General features: G+C 42.4%; 1 protein-coding gene and 1 long non-coding RNA gene across 8 annotated transcripts in view; one reads left to right on the forward strand and one right to left on the reverse strand.

Moving 5' to 3' along the window:
* Positions 1–17,812, reverse strand: part of ITPR2 (inositol 1,4,5-trisphosphate receptor type 2) — a 330,950-nt gene that overhangs the window by 73,572 nt on the left and 239,566 nt on the right. For 6 of the 7 annotated variants that reach the window (XM_083464129.1, XM_083464131.1, XM_083464130.1 and 3 more), the window contains 5 exons: positions 16,208–16,395; positions 14,146–14,332; positions 11,740–11,996; positions 8,981–9,181; positions 4,743–4,853 (listed from right to left, as the gene is read on the reverse strand). In XM_083464129.1, coding sequence (XP_083320255.1) covers positions 4,743–4,853; positions 8,981–9,181; positions 11,740–11,996; positions 14,146–14,332; positions 16,208–16,395 — 944 coding nt within the window. The remainder of the gene's footprint in view (positions 1–4,742; positions 4,854–8,980; positions 9,182–11,739; positions 11,997–14,145; positions 14,333–16,207; positions 16,396–17,812) is intronic. The other variant, XM_083464132.1, reaches the window with a different exon arrangement.
* LOC310688108 lies at positions 12,005–16,253 on the forward strand. Its single transcript, XR_014516782.1, has 3 exons — positions 12,005–12,798; positions 13,123–13,505; positions 16,163–16,253. It is a non-coding gene; the product is annotated as an uncharacterized lncRNA (long non-coding RNA).

Consider the following 17,812-nt stretch of genomic DNA (forward strand, 5'->3'; position numbering starts at 1 on the left):
ATATCCTACGCCAAATTTGTAATTCAACATAGGGGAGGTTAGCCTCTTTTTTAAAAAAAATGATTTTTATTAACAGGCCAATCACATCACATTATCCAAATCACATTAGTTCCAAATTATAGGGCCAAATTTTAAATTTTGTTGGGGGTACCCATACATCAACCTCCAAACGAGTCCAAACATCACTTATATTGCTGCTTTAATTAAACAATTCTATCCAGTTCAATCCAGATAGTCCTTTATTACTTTCTTCATCTTCTTGTTGTTATTGTATATTCCTTTCTTTGCGATCTCTGATAATCTTCACAAGCAGATTAAAAACAGGCATCCTCTGTGTGGGTGGGGAGGTTAGCCTCTAAACACAACGAAGCATTTGGAATACCGGATGGAACAGGAAAAAATTGCCATAGGAACTTAAGATTGAACAGCTTCAGTAGATCCAAGGTCCAAATCTCAGCTCCATACAATAACTGTGCTGGGGATTTAGCTTAATAAACACTTCAAGTGCTGATAGTACGTGATTGCCACCTTTTGTACGGAAAAAGCGTGTCAGATGTTTTGGTGCTTTGAGATGCTTTTGCCTTTGCATACAGTATTTCTGATGTGCTTCCCATAACACTGAAAAATAAGGCCGATGTATTTAAAGACTATCTATGGGCCCTATAGTTTCTTGAAAACACAATGACTTTAGTTTTCTTGTAATTCACAGCCAGCTGTTCCCTTTGGCAGAATCCTGTGAATTCCCTCAACTATCTTTTTAGGTCCATTTTTGTTTGAGATAGAAGTACTGCATCATCTGCATATAATAATATAGAGATGGGTTTTTTTGGCCAATTTAGGGGCGTGATACTCTGGGGGTGTTAAACTCTGGACAATATCATTTATATATAAATTAAACACTGCGGGAGCTAGAATATAACCTTGCTTAACTCCATCTGTGGCTGGTACAGATTCTGTGAGCTGCCCATTTGTAGAGCAACGCACTTTCACCACAGCGTTTTTATATAGACATTTAGTCAAGAACAATAATCTTTTATCTATACTTGGAAGAGTTCAGCTAATCCGACAGTCTTACTCGAGAGATTGAATCGAATGCAGCTTTTGGATCAATGAAAGCTACATATAGCACACCACCTGGTTACTTAACATACTTATCTATATTCAGGTAGGTAGCCATGTTGGTCTGACGCAGTAGAAATATATTTAAAAAAACAAAAAAACGAAAGCTCATACCAAGAACAAACTTAGTTGGTCTCTAAGGTGCTACTGGACATTTTTTTTATTTTTTAAATATATATATACTTATCTATAAAATGGGCTAGTACAAAGCAATGGTGGATCTGCCTTGTCTAAATCCTGCTTGCTCTTTGGGAAGAATAGTTTAATCAGTTACAGTGGTGCCTCGCAAGACGAAAAGAATCCGTTCTGTGATTCTCTTCGTCTAGCGGTTTTTTTGTCTTGCGAAGCAAGCCCATTGACGGATTAGCGGATTAGCGCTATTAGCGGCTTTTAGCGGCTTATCTGCTGATCGGATCAGCTGATAAGCGGCTTAGCGGCTTAGAAAAAGGGGGGAGGGAAAAAAACCAACAGGAACTCGCAAGGCATTGTCGTCTTGCGAAGTAAGCCCATAGGAAATTTGTTTTGCGAAGCACCTCCAAAACCGAAAACCCTTTCATCTAGCGGGTTTTCCGTCTTGCGAGGCATTCGTCTTGCGGGGCACCACTGTATCCAATCAGCTAGCTTATGTTAAAGATGCTTTGCATATAATTTGCTAATTACAGGTAGCAAACTAACTGGTCTATAACTAGCCAGAACAGATGTTAGGCCTTTTTTGAATATGGGGATAACTACCGCTGTAGCCCAAATAACCTGGATGAATTGATAAATGAGATAATTACTGCCAGCAGGGAGACCCACCAGTTGGTGTTAGACTTCAACAGCTCTGGGGGCAAATAGTCTATGCCTGGTGCTTTATTATTATTTAACTGTGAAATAAGGTTCTTGACCTCAGTTGTAGATACTGGAGGCCAGTCTGGAAAGTTTTCCAAAGATTCTGTTATTTGGTTGACCTCTTCATCTTGCCCATAATGGAGTGAATGATGATACTGCATCCCTTCATTGGGCCTGATAGTACGCACTGAAACATTTCAAGCATTCTCCAGCAGGCCTGATATTCTACACCAGAAGAGGGAGATGTCCTTATTGTGAGAGGCCTTTATTATGATAGGCCAAGAATGTTTTTCTGCTTTCTGATTTTTTCCATCTTAGCAGAAGTTTATACTTCTATATTGAGGGGAACATATTCATTAATTAAGAGGGGTAAATTTTAGTTCCTATATTTGCGGTAAACTCTCTTCAGCTGGCTTTTAGCCTATTTCCACTCTTTGTTGAACCAGCTGGAAGATCCCATTGATCTTATTGAGCCACTGTTATGATCTCAATTCTCGAGTGGTCTTGCAACTTATCAGTCAAGATCTTAAATAAAGTCATAGCCTCAGCAGCAGAGGTAGCTGAGATGATAGCAATATGAATAGCCCTTAAGTCATCTGTATGAAGATGAGTCAGAGCTAGATTGAGTACTAGTGGGGACCACTTAATTCTATGGCTTGCAGTCACACCTAAGTTTGCATTAGAGATAAATTGAGTTTTGGGGAATGAATTGTTAAATACTGGGCCTACTAGTACCATTGTTAGAGGTAAATTATCACTTTCAATATTATGGCCCACCTCAAACTCCATGACAAACCTATATGCAAATTGCAAGATCGCAATATAATTTATCACACAGCCCCCATGCTTTGCAAAGTGGGTATATTCCCTGGGCTGATCGCCCTCTGTCATACCATTTAATATTAGCATGGCTGTTGTAGTTGCATTCAACTTTGTGGAGATGAAACATGCTACACCCCCACTGGCCCTACCACCTTTCATTGAAATGTATGCTCAATATATGGCAGGCTGACAGGGCACTCACTGTGCACCACCTGCCAGCTCATGTACGATGTAGTGTACAGTGCAGTACAGTGCAGTATGTACAGTGAAGCGTAGATATATACATACATAAATACATTGGCCCCAAACATGCAACCCATATTGTGTACATGGAACAGCTGCCAGGGCATGAGCACACATGCAAGCACTCCAGCTCATCCTGTGTTTGCTACACACACTTTTGTGAATGTGTGCACAAATGTCATATTAAGGATTTGGAAATATTTGGGTTAAGAGGTCCTATGGCTGGGTCGGGATGGCATGGGGATGAGGGACCAACTCCCTTCTCTTGCGGGGGCCCAATTAGTGCCACTGCCTTCCGTTAAGAGTTTGGGTGTAATCCTTGACGCCTCCCTTACCATGGAGGCGCAAGTTACAGCAACAGCCAAGGCGACATTTTTCCACCTTCGCCGCATCAAGCAGTTGGTCCCTTACCTTTCCCGCCCCGACCTGGCCACAGTGATCCATGCGACGGTCATCTCCAGGCTTGACTACTGTAATTCGCTCTACGCGGGGCTGCCCTTGAAGCTCTCCCAGAAACTCCAGAGGGTGCAGAATGCTGCAGCGAGGCTCCTCACGGGGTCTCTGCCATGGGAGCATATTCACCCAGTGCTTTTCAAGCTGCACTGGCTCCCGGTGGAGTACAGGGTCAGATTTAAGGTGCTGCTTTTGACCTTTAAAGCCCTTCACGGCCTAGGACCCTCGTACCTACGGGAGAGCCTCAAGGTCCATAAATAGCAACACCCTAGTGGTCCAGGGCCCTAAGGAAGTTAGATTAGCTTCAACCAGAGCCAGGGCCTTTTCAACTCTGGCTCCGGTCTGGTGGAACGCTCTGCCTCATGAGACCAGGGCCCTGCAGGATCTGATTTCTTTTCGCAGGGCCTGTAAGACAGAGTTGTTCTGCCTGGCCTTTGGCTTGGAGCCAATTTGATTCCCTCCCTCTCTTTCTTTTTTCTTTTCCTTTCTCCTCCTGCGATGAGGCTACATTTTAATATTTTAATGTCTCAATATTTTAATGTTGTATTTTAATTTTGTTTTTAAGTTGTAATCATTCAACTTGTTTTTATTATTGCTTGTAAGCAGCTCTGAGCCCGGCCTTGGCTAGGGAGGGCGGGGTATAAATAAAAATTATTATTATTATTATTATTATTATTATTATTATTATTATTAAAAAATTAAACTCTCATGTACAGAAAGTGCAAAGCTTTAGCTTATGCTTTTTGGCAAACAACACAACCCCCCGAGTGCATATCCCATTAGGAGTGTGTTTTGCCCAGAAAGGGAATGCTCCTTAGTTCAAAGAATTTACTGCAGAGGATGTTTTTTAAAGAAATGCATCATGCAATATCATGCAAGCTGACCTCCTGCTACCAGCATAATTGTGGATTACTCCGGCAAGGTGGCAGCATGGTGAAAGTGCAACTGCGGGGCAAATCCTGCTGGTACATTTACACTATACCAAACTTGTGGCTGCCTTGCCCCTTCCAGAAAGCTGAAATGATACTAGTGGTGGGAGGTCAGGCACATGCTGGCACCCAACCCTACCAACCGCTACTGCACCAATGTAAATCTTAAGTCCAGTTCTATGAGCTGCTGTGCAAGTACAGTGGCTTGTGAGTTTGAGCCATGGGATGAGTATAGGTGATAAAGGCTGAAATCCTATATATGCATACCTAGAAGTGAGTCCCACTGAACCCAGTGGAACTTATTTCTGAGAAAATATGTATAGAATAGCCCTGTAAACACTGTACCTTCAACTGAAGCACTAGGTCCATACGGTATTTTCCAAGAGGATTGATATCATTCAGGATCAAGGCAATGATAATGTCTATGCCATTAGATTCATGTGTCGCTATGCAGGACTAGAACATAAAAATAATTATAAGGACAGCAGTGTACATATTGCAAATTTTCAGATATACAATAATTCCTTGGGGCCTTAGGTGACACAGTTAGTGTTTTGAATCAGAGTCTAGGGTAACTAAATTTTACTCACAGCAGACTCATTGGAATAAATGAACAAGAGTTACATCAATTAATTTCAATGGGTCTACTCTGAGTAAAAAACTAGTTGAATACTACCCCTAGACACTGAGGAGAAATCTTGATTGACCCCTGTTGCAAAACCACAAATAGGAAATTATTATTATTATTATTATTATTATTATTATTATTATTATTGAAATCCAAACCATTTTTCTTTTTAGCATCAAGTTGATATTAAACGAACTTTTTAGTTGATTTTCAGATGCTGAATGGACATGAAAACTGTGCCTATTAGTGATGCAGTATATATGAATTTAATATACTTTTTTGGAGGGGAGAAGGATACAGAGCTGCAGTCTGAACAAGCAACAAACATGTGCAAACCCACCACAAAACACCCAAAAACAAATCAAGCCCCCCCTTTTTCAAAGTTTATGTGTTATAACAGCCTGAATTATACTTATTCCATAGCAGCAGTAGCAAATGTAATCTAAGAGCTTGATCGATAACTCTGTAGCACGGAGCAGCAGTGTCCTACACTGATACTGCCCCACTCCAGAATCCTGAAACAATATTTCACGAATTTTGTAAATACAGCGGTACCTTGGGTTAAGAATTTAATTCATTCTGGAGGTCCATTCTTAACCTGAAACTGTTCTTAACCTGAAGCACCACTTTAGCTAATGGGGCCTCCCGCTGCCGCTGTGCGATTTTTGTTCTCATCCTGAAGCAAAGTTCTTAACCCAAGGTACTATTTCTGGGCTAGCAGAGTCTGTAACCTGAAGCGTCTGTAACTGGAGGTACCACTGTACTCTAAAGCACTACAGAAATGCTATGTATCATACAAGGTCCACGGCTGGATCTTAGTCAAACTAAGACCTTTGCCTCAGGCAGAAAGGTGGGATACAGAAAGGTGGCAGCTGGCATGTTTTCCCTCAACTCACCACCTACCCACCTCCATTTAGCATGCTCAGAGCATTGCCCCCATTTTCCCATTGCAGTAAAGTGTACTTACAGGTGGTCCCAAGTCACCCACAACCTTTTGGGTCAGGTGACCCCAGAGACTGTGCTACTGCTGCTTTGCAGTGCAACACTTTACTATTCTCAAACTTTAACTAGTATTTTGTGTCACTATGACAGAGTAGCATAGACTCTACAGGACCCCCTCTCCTACAACGCCTCACTCTAGAACAGAGCTGTGTGTCGCGACACTTTAGCATGTTGGCTGCAGTGTGTAGGTGTGTCGCGCGAATGCTCCCTGCGCTCCTCATGGGGCTGGAAAGGGGTTAGTTTAACCTCTGGTTTGCTAGTAAAACTGAATTACAAGCCATTGTCCTGAGGGGCTCTGGAGAGCCTGATACAGTAGCAAAAAGAGGAGGAAGAGGAGGAGGAGGAGGAAGGTCAGAGCATGTACAGTGCAGCAACAACTGTGCCTCAACCAGCAGAATGTCTTGTTCCTGGCCCTAGGTAGTGCCATGGCTCAGTGATAGAGCATATGCTTCAATGGCAGAAAACCCCAGGTTCAATTTCTGACAACACCAGGCAGGTCTGGGAAACCCTGGCAGTCAGAGCAGAAAGTAGTAAGCTACATAATCTAATGGTGCTAGATTATGTAGATTTCATTATCAATAAATCACTTGTGAAAGGTATTCAAGGGTTTTAGATCATATGTGGCAGTCAATCAATAATATTGTATTATGGGAATAATCTACGCAAAATTAAGCTTCTAAAAACAAAAGAGCAATAATTAACTGTTTCAGCAACTAATTTGGAGACATGTTTATTTCCAATGGGGGAGAGTTAAACATGTGAAATGAATGGGATTTAACATGCTTAGCTTTGGTTAGATCATTGCCATAATACAGAACATTAAGATTAATATTTATTACTTTGGTACCCAAGAATTGTTATTGTAAAAATTGTTTTGCAGCTTTACAAGTTGTGACATTAAATCTTTTGAACCACATCCAAACACAAGAGCATTTGTAAAGGCATTTTACAAATTAAAACTGTTCCCGCATTGCCCAGTGATAGGTTTTGTGCTAAACACTCAAATCCCGGTCCAAACCTTCAACATTTATAAAGCCTGAGAATTCTCAGAATAATAAACTGCTAGAACCTTTACAGCATAGCCAAGACGTCTGCTGAATAATTATTAAAAAGAAAAGCTTTTCTGCCAAAGCATCAGACTGGTTCTCAAAAGTGTGAACTTCATTAATAGACCCTAACTGGTCAATTAGCCACAGAATAGCTTTGCTGCTTTTTCTCATCTTCTTTTAATTCCACAACTGCTTTGGGGGGTCCTGGCTTCCCGCAGGGGAGGCTGGGGGCCAAGGGGAGGCTGAGCTGCTCCTCCCAGCGCCACACGCGGGCAAAACGGGGTGGCAGCGCTGCCATTGTCCCGCACGCTCCACTTTGGGGGGCAGCAAAGGTTTTTCGGAGGGGGGTTTGGGCCCGAAAGGGGTGCGCAGGACAGGCCGCGGCCTTGGCAGGCCTCCTCAGCAGTCGGCCTAGGAGAAGAAAAGGAGGCCGAGTAGACTAGGCCTTGCCTTCGCCCCGCCCCCAACCCAGCTGGCCAATCGGCTGTGTGGAGGGGGCGGGGCGAAGGCAAGGCAAGGCCTAGTCTACTCAGCGGCGTCTCATTTTCTTCCCCTAGGCCGACTTTCCAGGACCTGGGAAGCCAAGCGGAGGGTGGGGCAGTAAAAACTTTTTTTAAAAAATGCCTGCTCCAAAGGTCTTATTTTTACTAAACTAGGGAGTATATAGCTATATAATTTCATCTTAGTACACTAGGGATTATATAGCTATATATGAAATTTCATGCATATCAGTTAATATCTTGACCCTGCTCCACTGAATGGAAATTTCAGCCTTCACGACATAGGAAAATGGCCAAGTAAATAGCTATTTTCATGGAGGAGGGTCAAGATATTAACTGATATGCATGAAATTTCATATATAGCTATATAATCCCTAGTGTACTAAGATAAGACCTTTGGAGCAGGCGTTTTTTAAAAAAGTTTTTTATGAACCACCCTAGTAGGGCAGTAATTGTTCCTTGATAATTTGTCACCCCCCTCCATGATGGCACCCGGGGAGACCCACCCCGCCCCCCTTCCTAGGCCCCTGGGAGTAGTTAATTAGTTTTCTTGTGTTTCTGCAAAGACCACCTGTGCATTCTGTTGCCACACACATCTTTGCTTATATACTAATGTGAAAGCATGTGCATAAACATGCTTTCTGCAAGAAAAAAATATTGCTATTGTTGTCACCATGTTAGTTATGATAGTGCCCATTTTACATATGCACATACATTCATATATGTACTTTAGGGCAGGAACAAAGATGGTGTGGTTAAATACTCGGAGTGGGAACCGGAACCCCTGCTACTCCAAGGCTGCCAGGTTGTCATCAGGAAAAACAGGTCGGTCGCAATCTACTGGTTGATTGGAAGCAAGACAGAACTGCTACAAAACCTCTCACTCAATCTTTAGCATGAAATGTAAAATCAGGTTCACTAGGTTGCAAACTAGCAACCCTACAAATACCAATATTAACTGATAACATAACCAGAAAACTTACCTTACATGTGTTCACTCAACCACTTAAATTTGTGGAATTAGCACTGCTACAGGTGCCACATAATATCTGTTATGCATTTCAAAGGACTCAATCATTTAGTGTGGCAGCATCTACACTTTGGAACTCCCTGCATACTGAGCTCATGCAGGCGTCTTCACTTGTTTAAACAAGTCTACCCACTTTATAAAATAAATAAAATAAATAAACATGCAGCTGAAAAAATACGCCAAAAAAGGCATGGTCTAGTTTGGAAAAAAAATCTAGGTTTCTTTCAGACCTGAATTTCCAATGGCATTTCTAGCAGCATAAAGAAATGAAGAATAAAGCATCAGATATTATCATGCTATTAATTAGGTGATGACACTTTTTGGATGCAGATCGGAATTCAGTGAAGATTCTTCAATGGAAGTTTTTAAGTTACCTGGTTTTCATGGCATGGACCTTGACAATATTCCGTCAAGCTTTCAAGTGTTTGGTTCACCAGAGCTACATTCTTCTCATTGATGTACAAGCCCAAAAGTCCTAGTCCACCTGTTGTACTTCCACAAATGCAATCTAAAAACTGAAGTGTCTCACATACTAGGTTGTAGTTGGTCTTGTTGTTCTGATTTCTTAAAAAGTTCTGAAAATAGGAGGAAAAACCCTTATGCATATGCAGACATATTAAACACGCTGGTTCAGTTCAGTCAGGCATTATCCCAAACCATTGTTAAAGTAGCTTAATTATTGCAGTTTCATGTGATGTCTGAAGTGACAAAAATTAGAAACCACAGTCTGAATAGGTTTTGTAAACTGGTCTGCACTTAGTATAATTTTGCATTATTGCATTATTGAATTGACAAACCATAGTTACGAACCGAAGAAGCTCCCTTACAGTGAGTCAAACTATTTATCTTTTAAAAAAATTCTTTTTTATTGGTTTTACAAATACAAAATACAAACAGAGAATAAAAAGTATATCTGTCAGGGCTGCCTCAGGTCTCAGCTCACAAAAGACCAACGCCAAGTTCTTCTTATATACAAGGATGTTTATTGCAGTTCATAGTAAGTTCCACAACCGAGGCGTGCAGCCCCCACGTCTGTTAGCCTTAGACGGTAGAAGTCCCCTCTGAATCAGTCCCTCCCCTGCACCAGTTTAAGAGGCTAACGCTGCTCCACCTCTTATTCTCCTTCCTTTTCCGCAGGGTCTTTCTGCCCGCTGGGGTTCCGCTCCTCCTGGATTCCCCTGACGCTGAATCCCCAGACTGCTCTTCCCCCCTCCTGCGGGCTTTGGGACCTGGCTCCTCCTCCGGGCTCCCTGTTCTTCCGCGCGCCTCCACATTTGAACTTGGCGCGCGCGCCCAACCTCTAACCTTCCTTTTGACAGTTATGCTACTCCCCTCACTGCCCTCCTCCCCTTCCGGGAGAATGGCTTGCTCTGACCCCTCCTCCTTCTCTGCTGCCGGAGTTGTTTCCCCTGACACACTGGAACCTCCCCCCCCCCCTTCGCTGCGCTCTGGTGGGGAAGCTGGCCCTGATTCCCAGCTGCCGCTTTGGGGTCCCCTGCTGGCCCCCCGCTCCTGACACTTTCCCCCTGGGGCTCCCCTTGCCCTGACCACAGGCGCCCCCTTCTGGGAATCCTCTGATTCGCTGGAGAGACTCATGGAATCCCTTGCGTCATTGCCATCCTCTTCCTCGCTGTCCTGGGATTCCTCTCCATCACTCTCCATTTCCTGCCTTCCCTGTGCCTCTGTCCCTGTACCCCTGACAAGATCTATATACTGTGAAGAGATTCTCCGAATCTCAAGACTCACTATTGTCAACAATGACTGACAGTGGCTCTCCAATGTTTCAGGCAAGGAAAGGGTCTCTCCTAGTCTGAACTGGAGATAATGGGAACTGAACCTGGATGCAAAAGGACCGTCACTCCACAGCTAGAAGCTGTGCTATCACAGAAGCAGGAGTGAATTTGGGGGTTTTTTGGATTGGGGGTTGAGCAGATAGAAACCAGCTCCAAACCATGTTCTAAATTACAAAGCTTGCTCTAAAGTTCAAACCCATGGTTAGTGCAAATTATGGTCTGAGCTGAGCCAATACTGAAAACAAATATAAGGAACAAACTGTCACAAATTAGCAAATTTTGCATTATCATAACTCCTCCAAATTAATTTCCAGGGTTGAAAATAAAAATACTAATGTCATTCAAATCAAGTAGTCCTATCTCTAGGGAGTAGAACTGAATTTTTAAAAAAGCTTTAAAGATTAAAACATGTTAGTACACTGGCTGCATAAATCATATTGACAAGTTTATTTCAGTTTTTAAGATAAATATGCTTCCTTATCATCACTTGTAGACAACAAAGTTTTAGTCAGAGTGGATTTATTGAAAACAATGGACCAAAGTTAGTCATGTTCAGCAGTGGCCACCGGTAATCTCCTGGCTTCCCAGATAGCAGGTTGCTGGTGTTTACTGAGGTACAGAGTGAGGTGCAGGGCACTTGGTATGGCATGTGGTAGTAGTCATTCTGAAACTCCCAGAATGAAGTCTCTCAGAAGCCATCATGCAAAATTTGGATACACTCTCTTAAGAGCACAGACAAACAACTTTGCAAAATATATGGAAAAGGTAAAGGTACCCCTGCCCGTACGGGCCAGTCGTGTCCGACTCTAGGGTTGCATGCTCATCTCGCTTAAGAGGCCAGGAGCCGGCGCCGTCCGAAGACACTTCCGGGTCACGTGGCCAGCGTGACAAAGCTGCATCTGGCGAGCCAGCACCAGCGCAGCACACGGAAATGTCGTTTACCTTCCCGCTATAAAGCGGTCCCTATTTATCTACTTGCACCCGAAGGTGCTTTTGAACTGCTAGGTGGGCAGGAGCTGGGACCGAACGACAGGAGCTCACCCCACCACGGGGATTCGAACCATCGACCTTACGATCAGCAAGTCCTAGGCACTGAGGTTTTACCCACAGCGCCACCCGCGTCCCTAAAATATATGGTAGGTTGTTTTAAACTATTTACATTTCAGTGAGATGTAGGGTAGAAAGCATGGGCTGCAAAATATCATACAAAATAGCTTCAAATCTCTATCAGATGTTTTAAGGCCTGCTCATACAATGAGCTTCCTCCACTTGTATTACTTTCATACTTCTGTGGCGGCTACTCCTTTTGCAAGGTTAGGGATAAAAAGTCAAGAGCATACCTGAAGTTCTTGATTGTGATTCTCACATAATAACTGAAGAAACCTTAGTATTGGTTGCATAATCACAATAGCAGGACTCATTGTCATTTCTTCTGAAGATTTTTCATCTACATTCCCGGCATCTGTTCCAGCACTCATGAGGTCTATTTCAGGGTCCATTTCTCGGCGGTATACGCAATAAGCTTTAGATGTTGCCATCGAGGCTTCTGTTAATTGCCCCTTCATTCCTTCTTTCAGATGCAGATTTGAATCTCTTACTATACATAAGATAACAAATGTATGATTATCATAAAATATAAAAATATCAGCTACACTCAAGTTCTTGTGAGAATAAAAAAAACCTGTAAAGCATTTTGATACAGAAATACATCATTAGAATTTGAAGTGATCCTTTAGTCTCTTCTATGATGCTTTTGGCTTGTTGGTGTATCAATAAAAAGGTGGTAGACTAACGACCTATATTATAGCAAAATCTTCCCAGCACATGGTGGCAGGCATGAATACGAGTCAAGATTTTGGTAAGGAACACATTGAGAACCCAATCACATTGAGAACCCAGCCAACATTGAGCTGTGTGATAATTCAGGTCAGCTACAGCGCATATATTTTGGATATCCGTGCCACAGTTCTTAAACATCACTTTAGGGGTCTGATCCAGATAAACTACTTATCATATGATAAAATTATTCTTAGATTGTACCACATGTAGAAATTGCAAGAAACTCCTTGCACATATAAAACTTAATGTTAAGGAGGCTTCCAGCCTAGTCTTTGGCCTCTTTTGTGACATCAGTGTTAACCACAGTTACTAGTTTACAATGAACACACTGACCTTGCCTACTTTGTCCCTCCAGTAGTGTACAGAGAAGCAACCCATAATCTCTGGTTTAGTGTTAAGTAAGAACTGGGGATCATAGTTTGTTCTGCTCCAACAAACCACAAGCAGAAGGCTAAAAACAACTGTGGCTACAAATTATGGTTCGTTCAGAACAAAACGAACCATGATCATACGTAATGCTAACCCAGGAACTATGGTTTGTTTCTCCCAAGCATTAGCAGGTGAGATCACTTTGGGACCCTTCTAATCCTACAATTCTATTATTATATTTTTGCTTTCTTTTACATATGGTACTAATTTAGTTTATTTTACTTCTGTTTTTTGAATTGGTAGTGACTGATTTTGCACTGGAGGTTTGTGGTGAAGTTTTATTATGATGTGGCATGTGTCATGTAAATATTTTGAACAAATGTTGAATGTGTCAGTAGTGAATATTAAAGCGGCCTGTCGTGATATAGTCCTTTTAAGATTAGCTTGCGGGTTGCATGGGCATTTGTTAGGATTCCTGGAATAATGAGCCTAAACACAGATGCCTCTCATGTCAGGAACATGGCTCACCAAAGGGCAGGGGAAGAATCAGACACAGAAATTAAGCTAAGTGAAAGAGGGACCTACTCTGCAGATGAGAGCTGGCTGACAGAGTCAATAAAGCGTAGTTCGACCCCCCCTTCTTGAGGAAGACTCTGTTAGCTCTCAAGAAGCGGGAGAGTTGGAAGGCAGCCAGAGCACTACTAGGCAATCAGCAGAAAAGCAGAGGTCTGAGACTGTGTCAAGTGAAAGTGGGGAGAGCAAAGGCCAGCCTCTCAGTCCCTGTTCTAGGAGATTGGATAAGATTAGAGGACACAATGGGAAAGGCGGGAGTTTGATGTCCTTCCTGCTGCGGAAGGGGCAAAGACTCAGACTGACCAACTATCGTCAACACAAGCAGGTGAGAAGTCTGAATGTGTTTTGTTGTAAACAAACATACATAAGAGTCATTACTTCTTATTGGGGCTTGGTTGCCTGCCAGAGATCATTACATCTCATTAAGGTCAGTGTCAAACAGTAATCAAAGACATGTAATGGGAGCAGGTGCTGATTTCGTTGGGCGGAAGGGGTGAATGCTCATAATCAGCATTTCCTTAAAAACCTGGGCTGTGGCGAGCATAGGGAGCTCTCAGCATGGACGGTCAGCACCTGTTCGGACCTAGGAAGGTATTTTGCTTTCTCACTCAGCCTGCTAAGATTTATGCGCAAGTGTTTCAGTCAGCTAGCTAGAGAAGATTGTTTTTGTTATTTTTTAGCCTCTGAGCAGTCTTAATTTGTATAATCACTTGAAGCTTTTCCTTTTTCAGAGTTTGTTTTAATAAGGTTTCTTGTATTGTTTTTATGGAACTTGTTCTTGCTTGAGTTTCTGAACCCTCCAATCTTGACTACACTTTTTGAAGTGGGTCATTCATCACACTGCCCCACCAAATGCAAAAGTTGCCTTTATCCTGTTTCCTGCAAAAAGCTGTAGTTGTTTGGACTGTTCTGAGTCTGCAGTGAAATGAATGTTGGTGATGAAATACAGCCCCAGTTTTCTTTACCTCTCTTTTTTGAAACTGATACGGTCAGGTCATTGTTGTCATCATCTTTCTTTTTGCTGCTCAAATCAATTGTGTTCACTGTTACAGTTGATCGGATTTCCTGCTGGGCCATTTTCATTCTATCATACAGAACTTTGAAAAACTTTTCCGATTTTTTCTGCTCATTCAGTTGCTGGTAAAAGGAATACTGAAGGGGGAAAGTAACCTTTTAGATATCAACAGATTAATAATGGGAAAATATTTGCTATCATAGTACTGGACATACAAATAACATATTACAGCTTGGCAAACAAAGACTATAGGTGGTAGTTAATAATGTCTTATGCCAGAGAAAAAGAAAGCCCACATACCTTTAGAAATGTGCTTTATTTCCAGATCTGCATAACAGAGTCATCAGGATGAAATTGTTACTACTAGTGAGCACTAGCAAAATGCAAGGCTAATAGGTTATTTCTAATGGTGCCAAATAAATATTGGCAATGTCACTCAGAACACAAGGAATTCCTTTGTTTTGTCAGATCAAGGTCCACCTAATCCTTCATTCTGAATCCTACAGTAGAGCCCTTCAGCTTTGGGTCACTAGATGTTGTTAGAGCACAACTCCCATAATTCTGTGACAGCTTTGCCAATGACCAGAGATGGTCAAAGAACATCTGGGGACCCAAGGTTGAAGAAGGTTGTCCTACAGATACCCCTGGATGCTCACAACCAGAGTGTGAAGATAATGGCCCTTCCTTGTTGCTGGTCCCTAGCAGCTGCCTCTGAATGTGGAGGTTCTGGTTCTGGATATGGTTCTGGATATAATTGCTAACAGCAATTTATAGACTCGCTCTCCATGAATTTGTGTAATCCCCTTTCCCAGGTCTAAATTGGATATGTCCATTGATTTCAATGGGCACATTGGATACAGCCCACAATATTCTAAATATGGCCACACCATATTTATAATACTTTTAAGTCCTTTTCCTAATAAATCCAACACTAGGTTTTCATCACCGCCTCTGCACACTGAGTCAGTGTTTCAATGAGTTTTCCATCATAATCACAATGAGGTTTTTTCCTGGTGCGCATACCTGGCTCAGATCACATTATTCAGACTGAAGCCTTTCTTTAAATTAATTGATTAACAAGCAGGTCTGGCACCAGACCCTCACCAACCCATAGCACTGGAAGAAGATACAAGGCACTCTGAGGACATGTGCATATATACATAATCAGAGAAATCAAGCCCCTGTGGAATTACACTAACCTATTTTGGTTAGACATACCATCTTCCCTGCAGCATCAAGCTCAGAGGAAACCAATTCTGTCAACGTTCAGCAGGTGCTGATCATGGTCAGCATTTAATTGGCTGGACCATATGCCATCACTAAGCCACCTCCCCTTCCTCAGTCAAAAGAGCAAAAAACTGATAAAAAGCAATAACAGATCTGCCATGCAAGTGTGATATTTGGAAGAGCATTAGAGGGGAAAGAGCAGGCGGTCTGCTAAAGCATGAGGGGAAGAGTACAGACATGCTGAATGGTAGGGGCTGAGGGGTCTTCAGGACCCCCAAATTTTTCAAGGAGGGGGCTGGGCTCCTCCAAAATCCTGTGGCCCGCTCTGCCTCCCTGCCAATATTGCACAGGGAGGAGAAGCCAGAGCCCATAGCCTAGCGGCCCCACTCTGCCTCCTCCTCACGTGGGGAGGAGCAGGCTGAGCGTGGAGCCCATTTCTCACCAGGTCCGTGCGAACACCATCATTGCAGCGGCAAGATACCTGTGTGTCTGGCAAGTGAGTGCTCGGTGGGGGCGGGACGTGTCACATGACATGCAACGTGACTCATCACATGACATGCCCCCACAATGTGGGGGGGGAGGCAACTTGATGCCCTTGGAAGAGTAAAAGCCCTAGAGTGGCAGGCAATGCATGTCTCAGGAGTGAAGGCAAAGGGAAGAGAAGTTCACCTTGAAATGCACTGACTCCTGCTTGCGCATTTCTCTGTGTGCACCCTTAAGTTGCTTTCATATTTGAACAGGTTTTCAATATAGACAGAAAGAACAAAGCAATACCAAGTAAGTACCTGGATCTGTGTGTTTCCACCTTCAAGCAATGCAATCCCAAGCAGGATGGCTTCAGAGAATATCCTGTCATTTTTGGTACTAACTATGACATCCGTGACAAGTTCTGATGCGCCTTCTTTATCCAGAAGGCACTGAATATCTTGCATTGAAACACCAGACTTATCTGAATCTTGTCCTGAAAAGCTACCTGGAATAAGATTAGATAAATAAAATAAAATAAAAGCCAAGATTCAGATACATTCATTCTGAAATCAAATCATTCCTAGGTAAGTGTAATTGCCTAATTTTCTTGTATTCAATATCTGGCTATAACACTTGTGGACACACTATTATACTAACATACTAACATAAGAGAGTGCCACTTTTTAAAATAAAAGTAATCAAATAATCAACAGATTCTAATATGAATCAGGGCTAAGCTCTAAAACACAGGAGGGAAATGAAAATGAGAGCCATTCTCAGCATGTATAAAGTGCCCTACCCCAGGAGATATGCTGACTTGAGTGTCCTTGTTTTTTATTTAAAATTCTAAATCCCTGTGGTCCACAAATATGCTTTAGATTTACTAATGAAGAATGCATGTTCAAGAAATCTTAACAGTTGAAGGCACAACTAAACTGGATTGAGTAACTGTAAGTATCCATCTTTTCTGGGGTGGGGTGGGGGCAGACCATAGCTCTGTGGCAGTGTACATTTTTTGCAAAGCATGCACTCTGGAGCAGAGGTGGACAAACAGTCTGACTTGTAGCTTCCTGTGCCCCGCTTTTCCTTTAAAACGTAAGAGGGGCTTTGCAAGATCAAAGAAATGTCTACCTCAACTGGCTTTCTTTGTTAGAAGATCAGCTACCAGCACAGGTGCTGCTATGGGATCCTTCAGAAATAGGTCTATGCTCCTCCAAGAGATTGTTGTAAACTTTTGACCTAACCTGGCTCTACTTTAACTGCCCGATGTCCTGTAAATCTAATGTTAGTGGCAAGGTCAAGGCTGTGTGCATTCTGCCACTGTACAAAACCAAAGCATGCTGGATGCAGAATTCAACTTCCCGGGGATTTCAGCTTTTATTTTATTTTATTTTTTAAAATGTACATAAATTAGCTAAAAGTAGTCATTAGTCTCACTTAAATCAATAAAATTTATGCTAGTTGTGACTAATTGCTGCTGCACTGTGCTCCAAGTTTCTAGCCTTCATGGCTTTGCAGAGAGGCCTGAAAGTATATGAAAAATGTCATAAAGATTTTCCGTGTTCAGGAAGCAGGGGGCTTCAATGGCCACCAAATAGTTCCCCCACTTTACTGGGAAATAACATAAATATGAATTAAGCAAAATAATTAAAACATCGAAATTGGCTTAACATGTTTAGTTTACAGAGGTCACAAATTTTAGTTTTGTCTTCTTGCAAAATTAGTGCAATTTTTGTATCAATACAGTTAAGTTTGTTTATAAATTTGTTCCTGCCTTGGTGATGGACTGGATGAGAGCCAACAAACAGAAGCTCAATCCAGATAAGACTGAGGAGGCACTGTTAGCGAGGGGTTCCCTGGACCAGAGGGGTGGGAGGTCACCTGCTCTTGATGGGGTTACCCTCCCTCTGAAGGAGCGGGCA

This window comes from Podarcis liolepis (genome assembly GCF_965112155.1).
Source record: "Podarcis liolepis genome assembly, chromosome: 10".
NCBI classification, from domain to species: domain Eukaryota; kingdom Metazoa; phylum Chordata; class Lepidosauria; order Squamata; family Lacertidae; genus Podarcis; species Podarcis liolepis.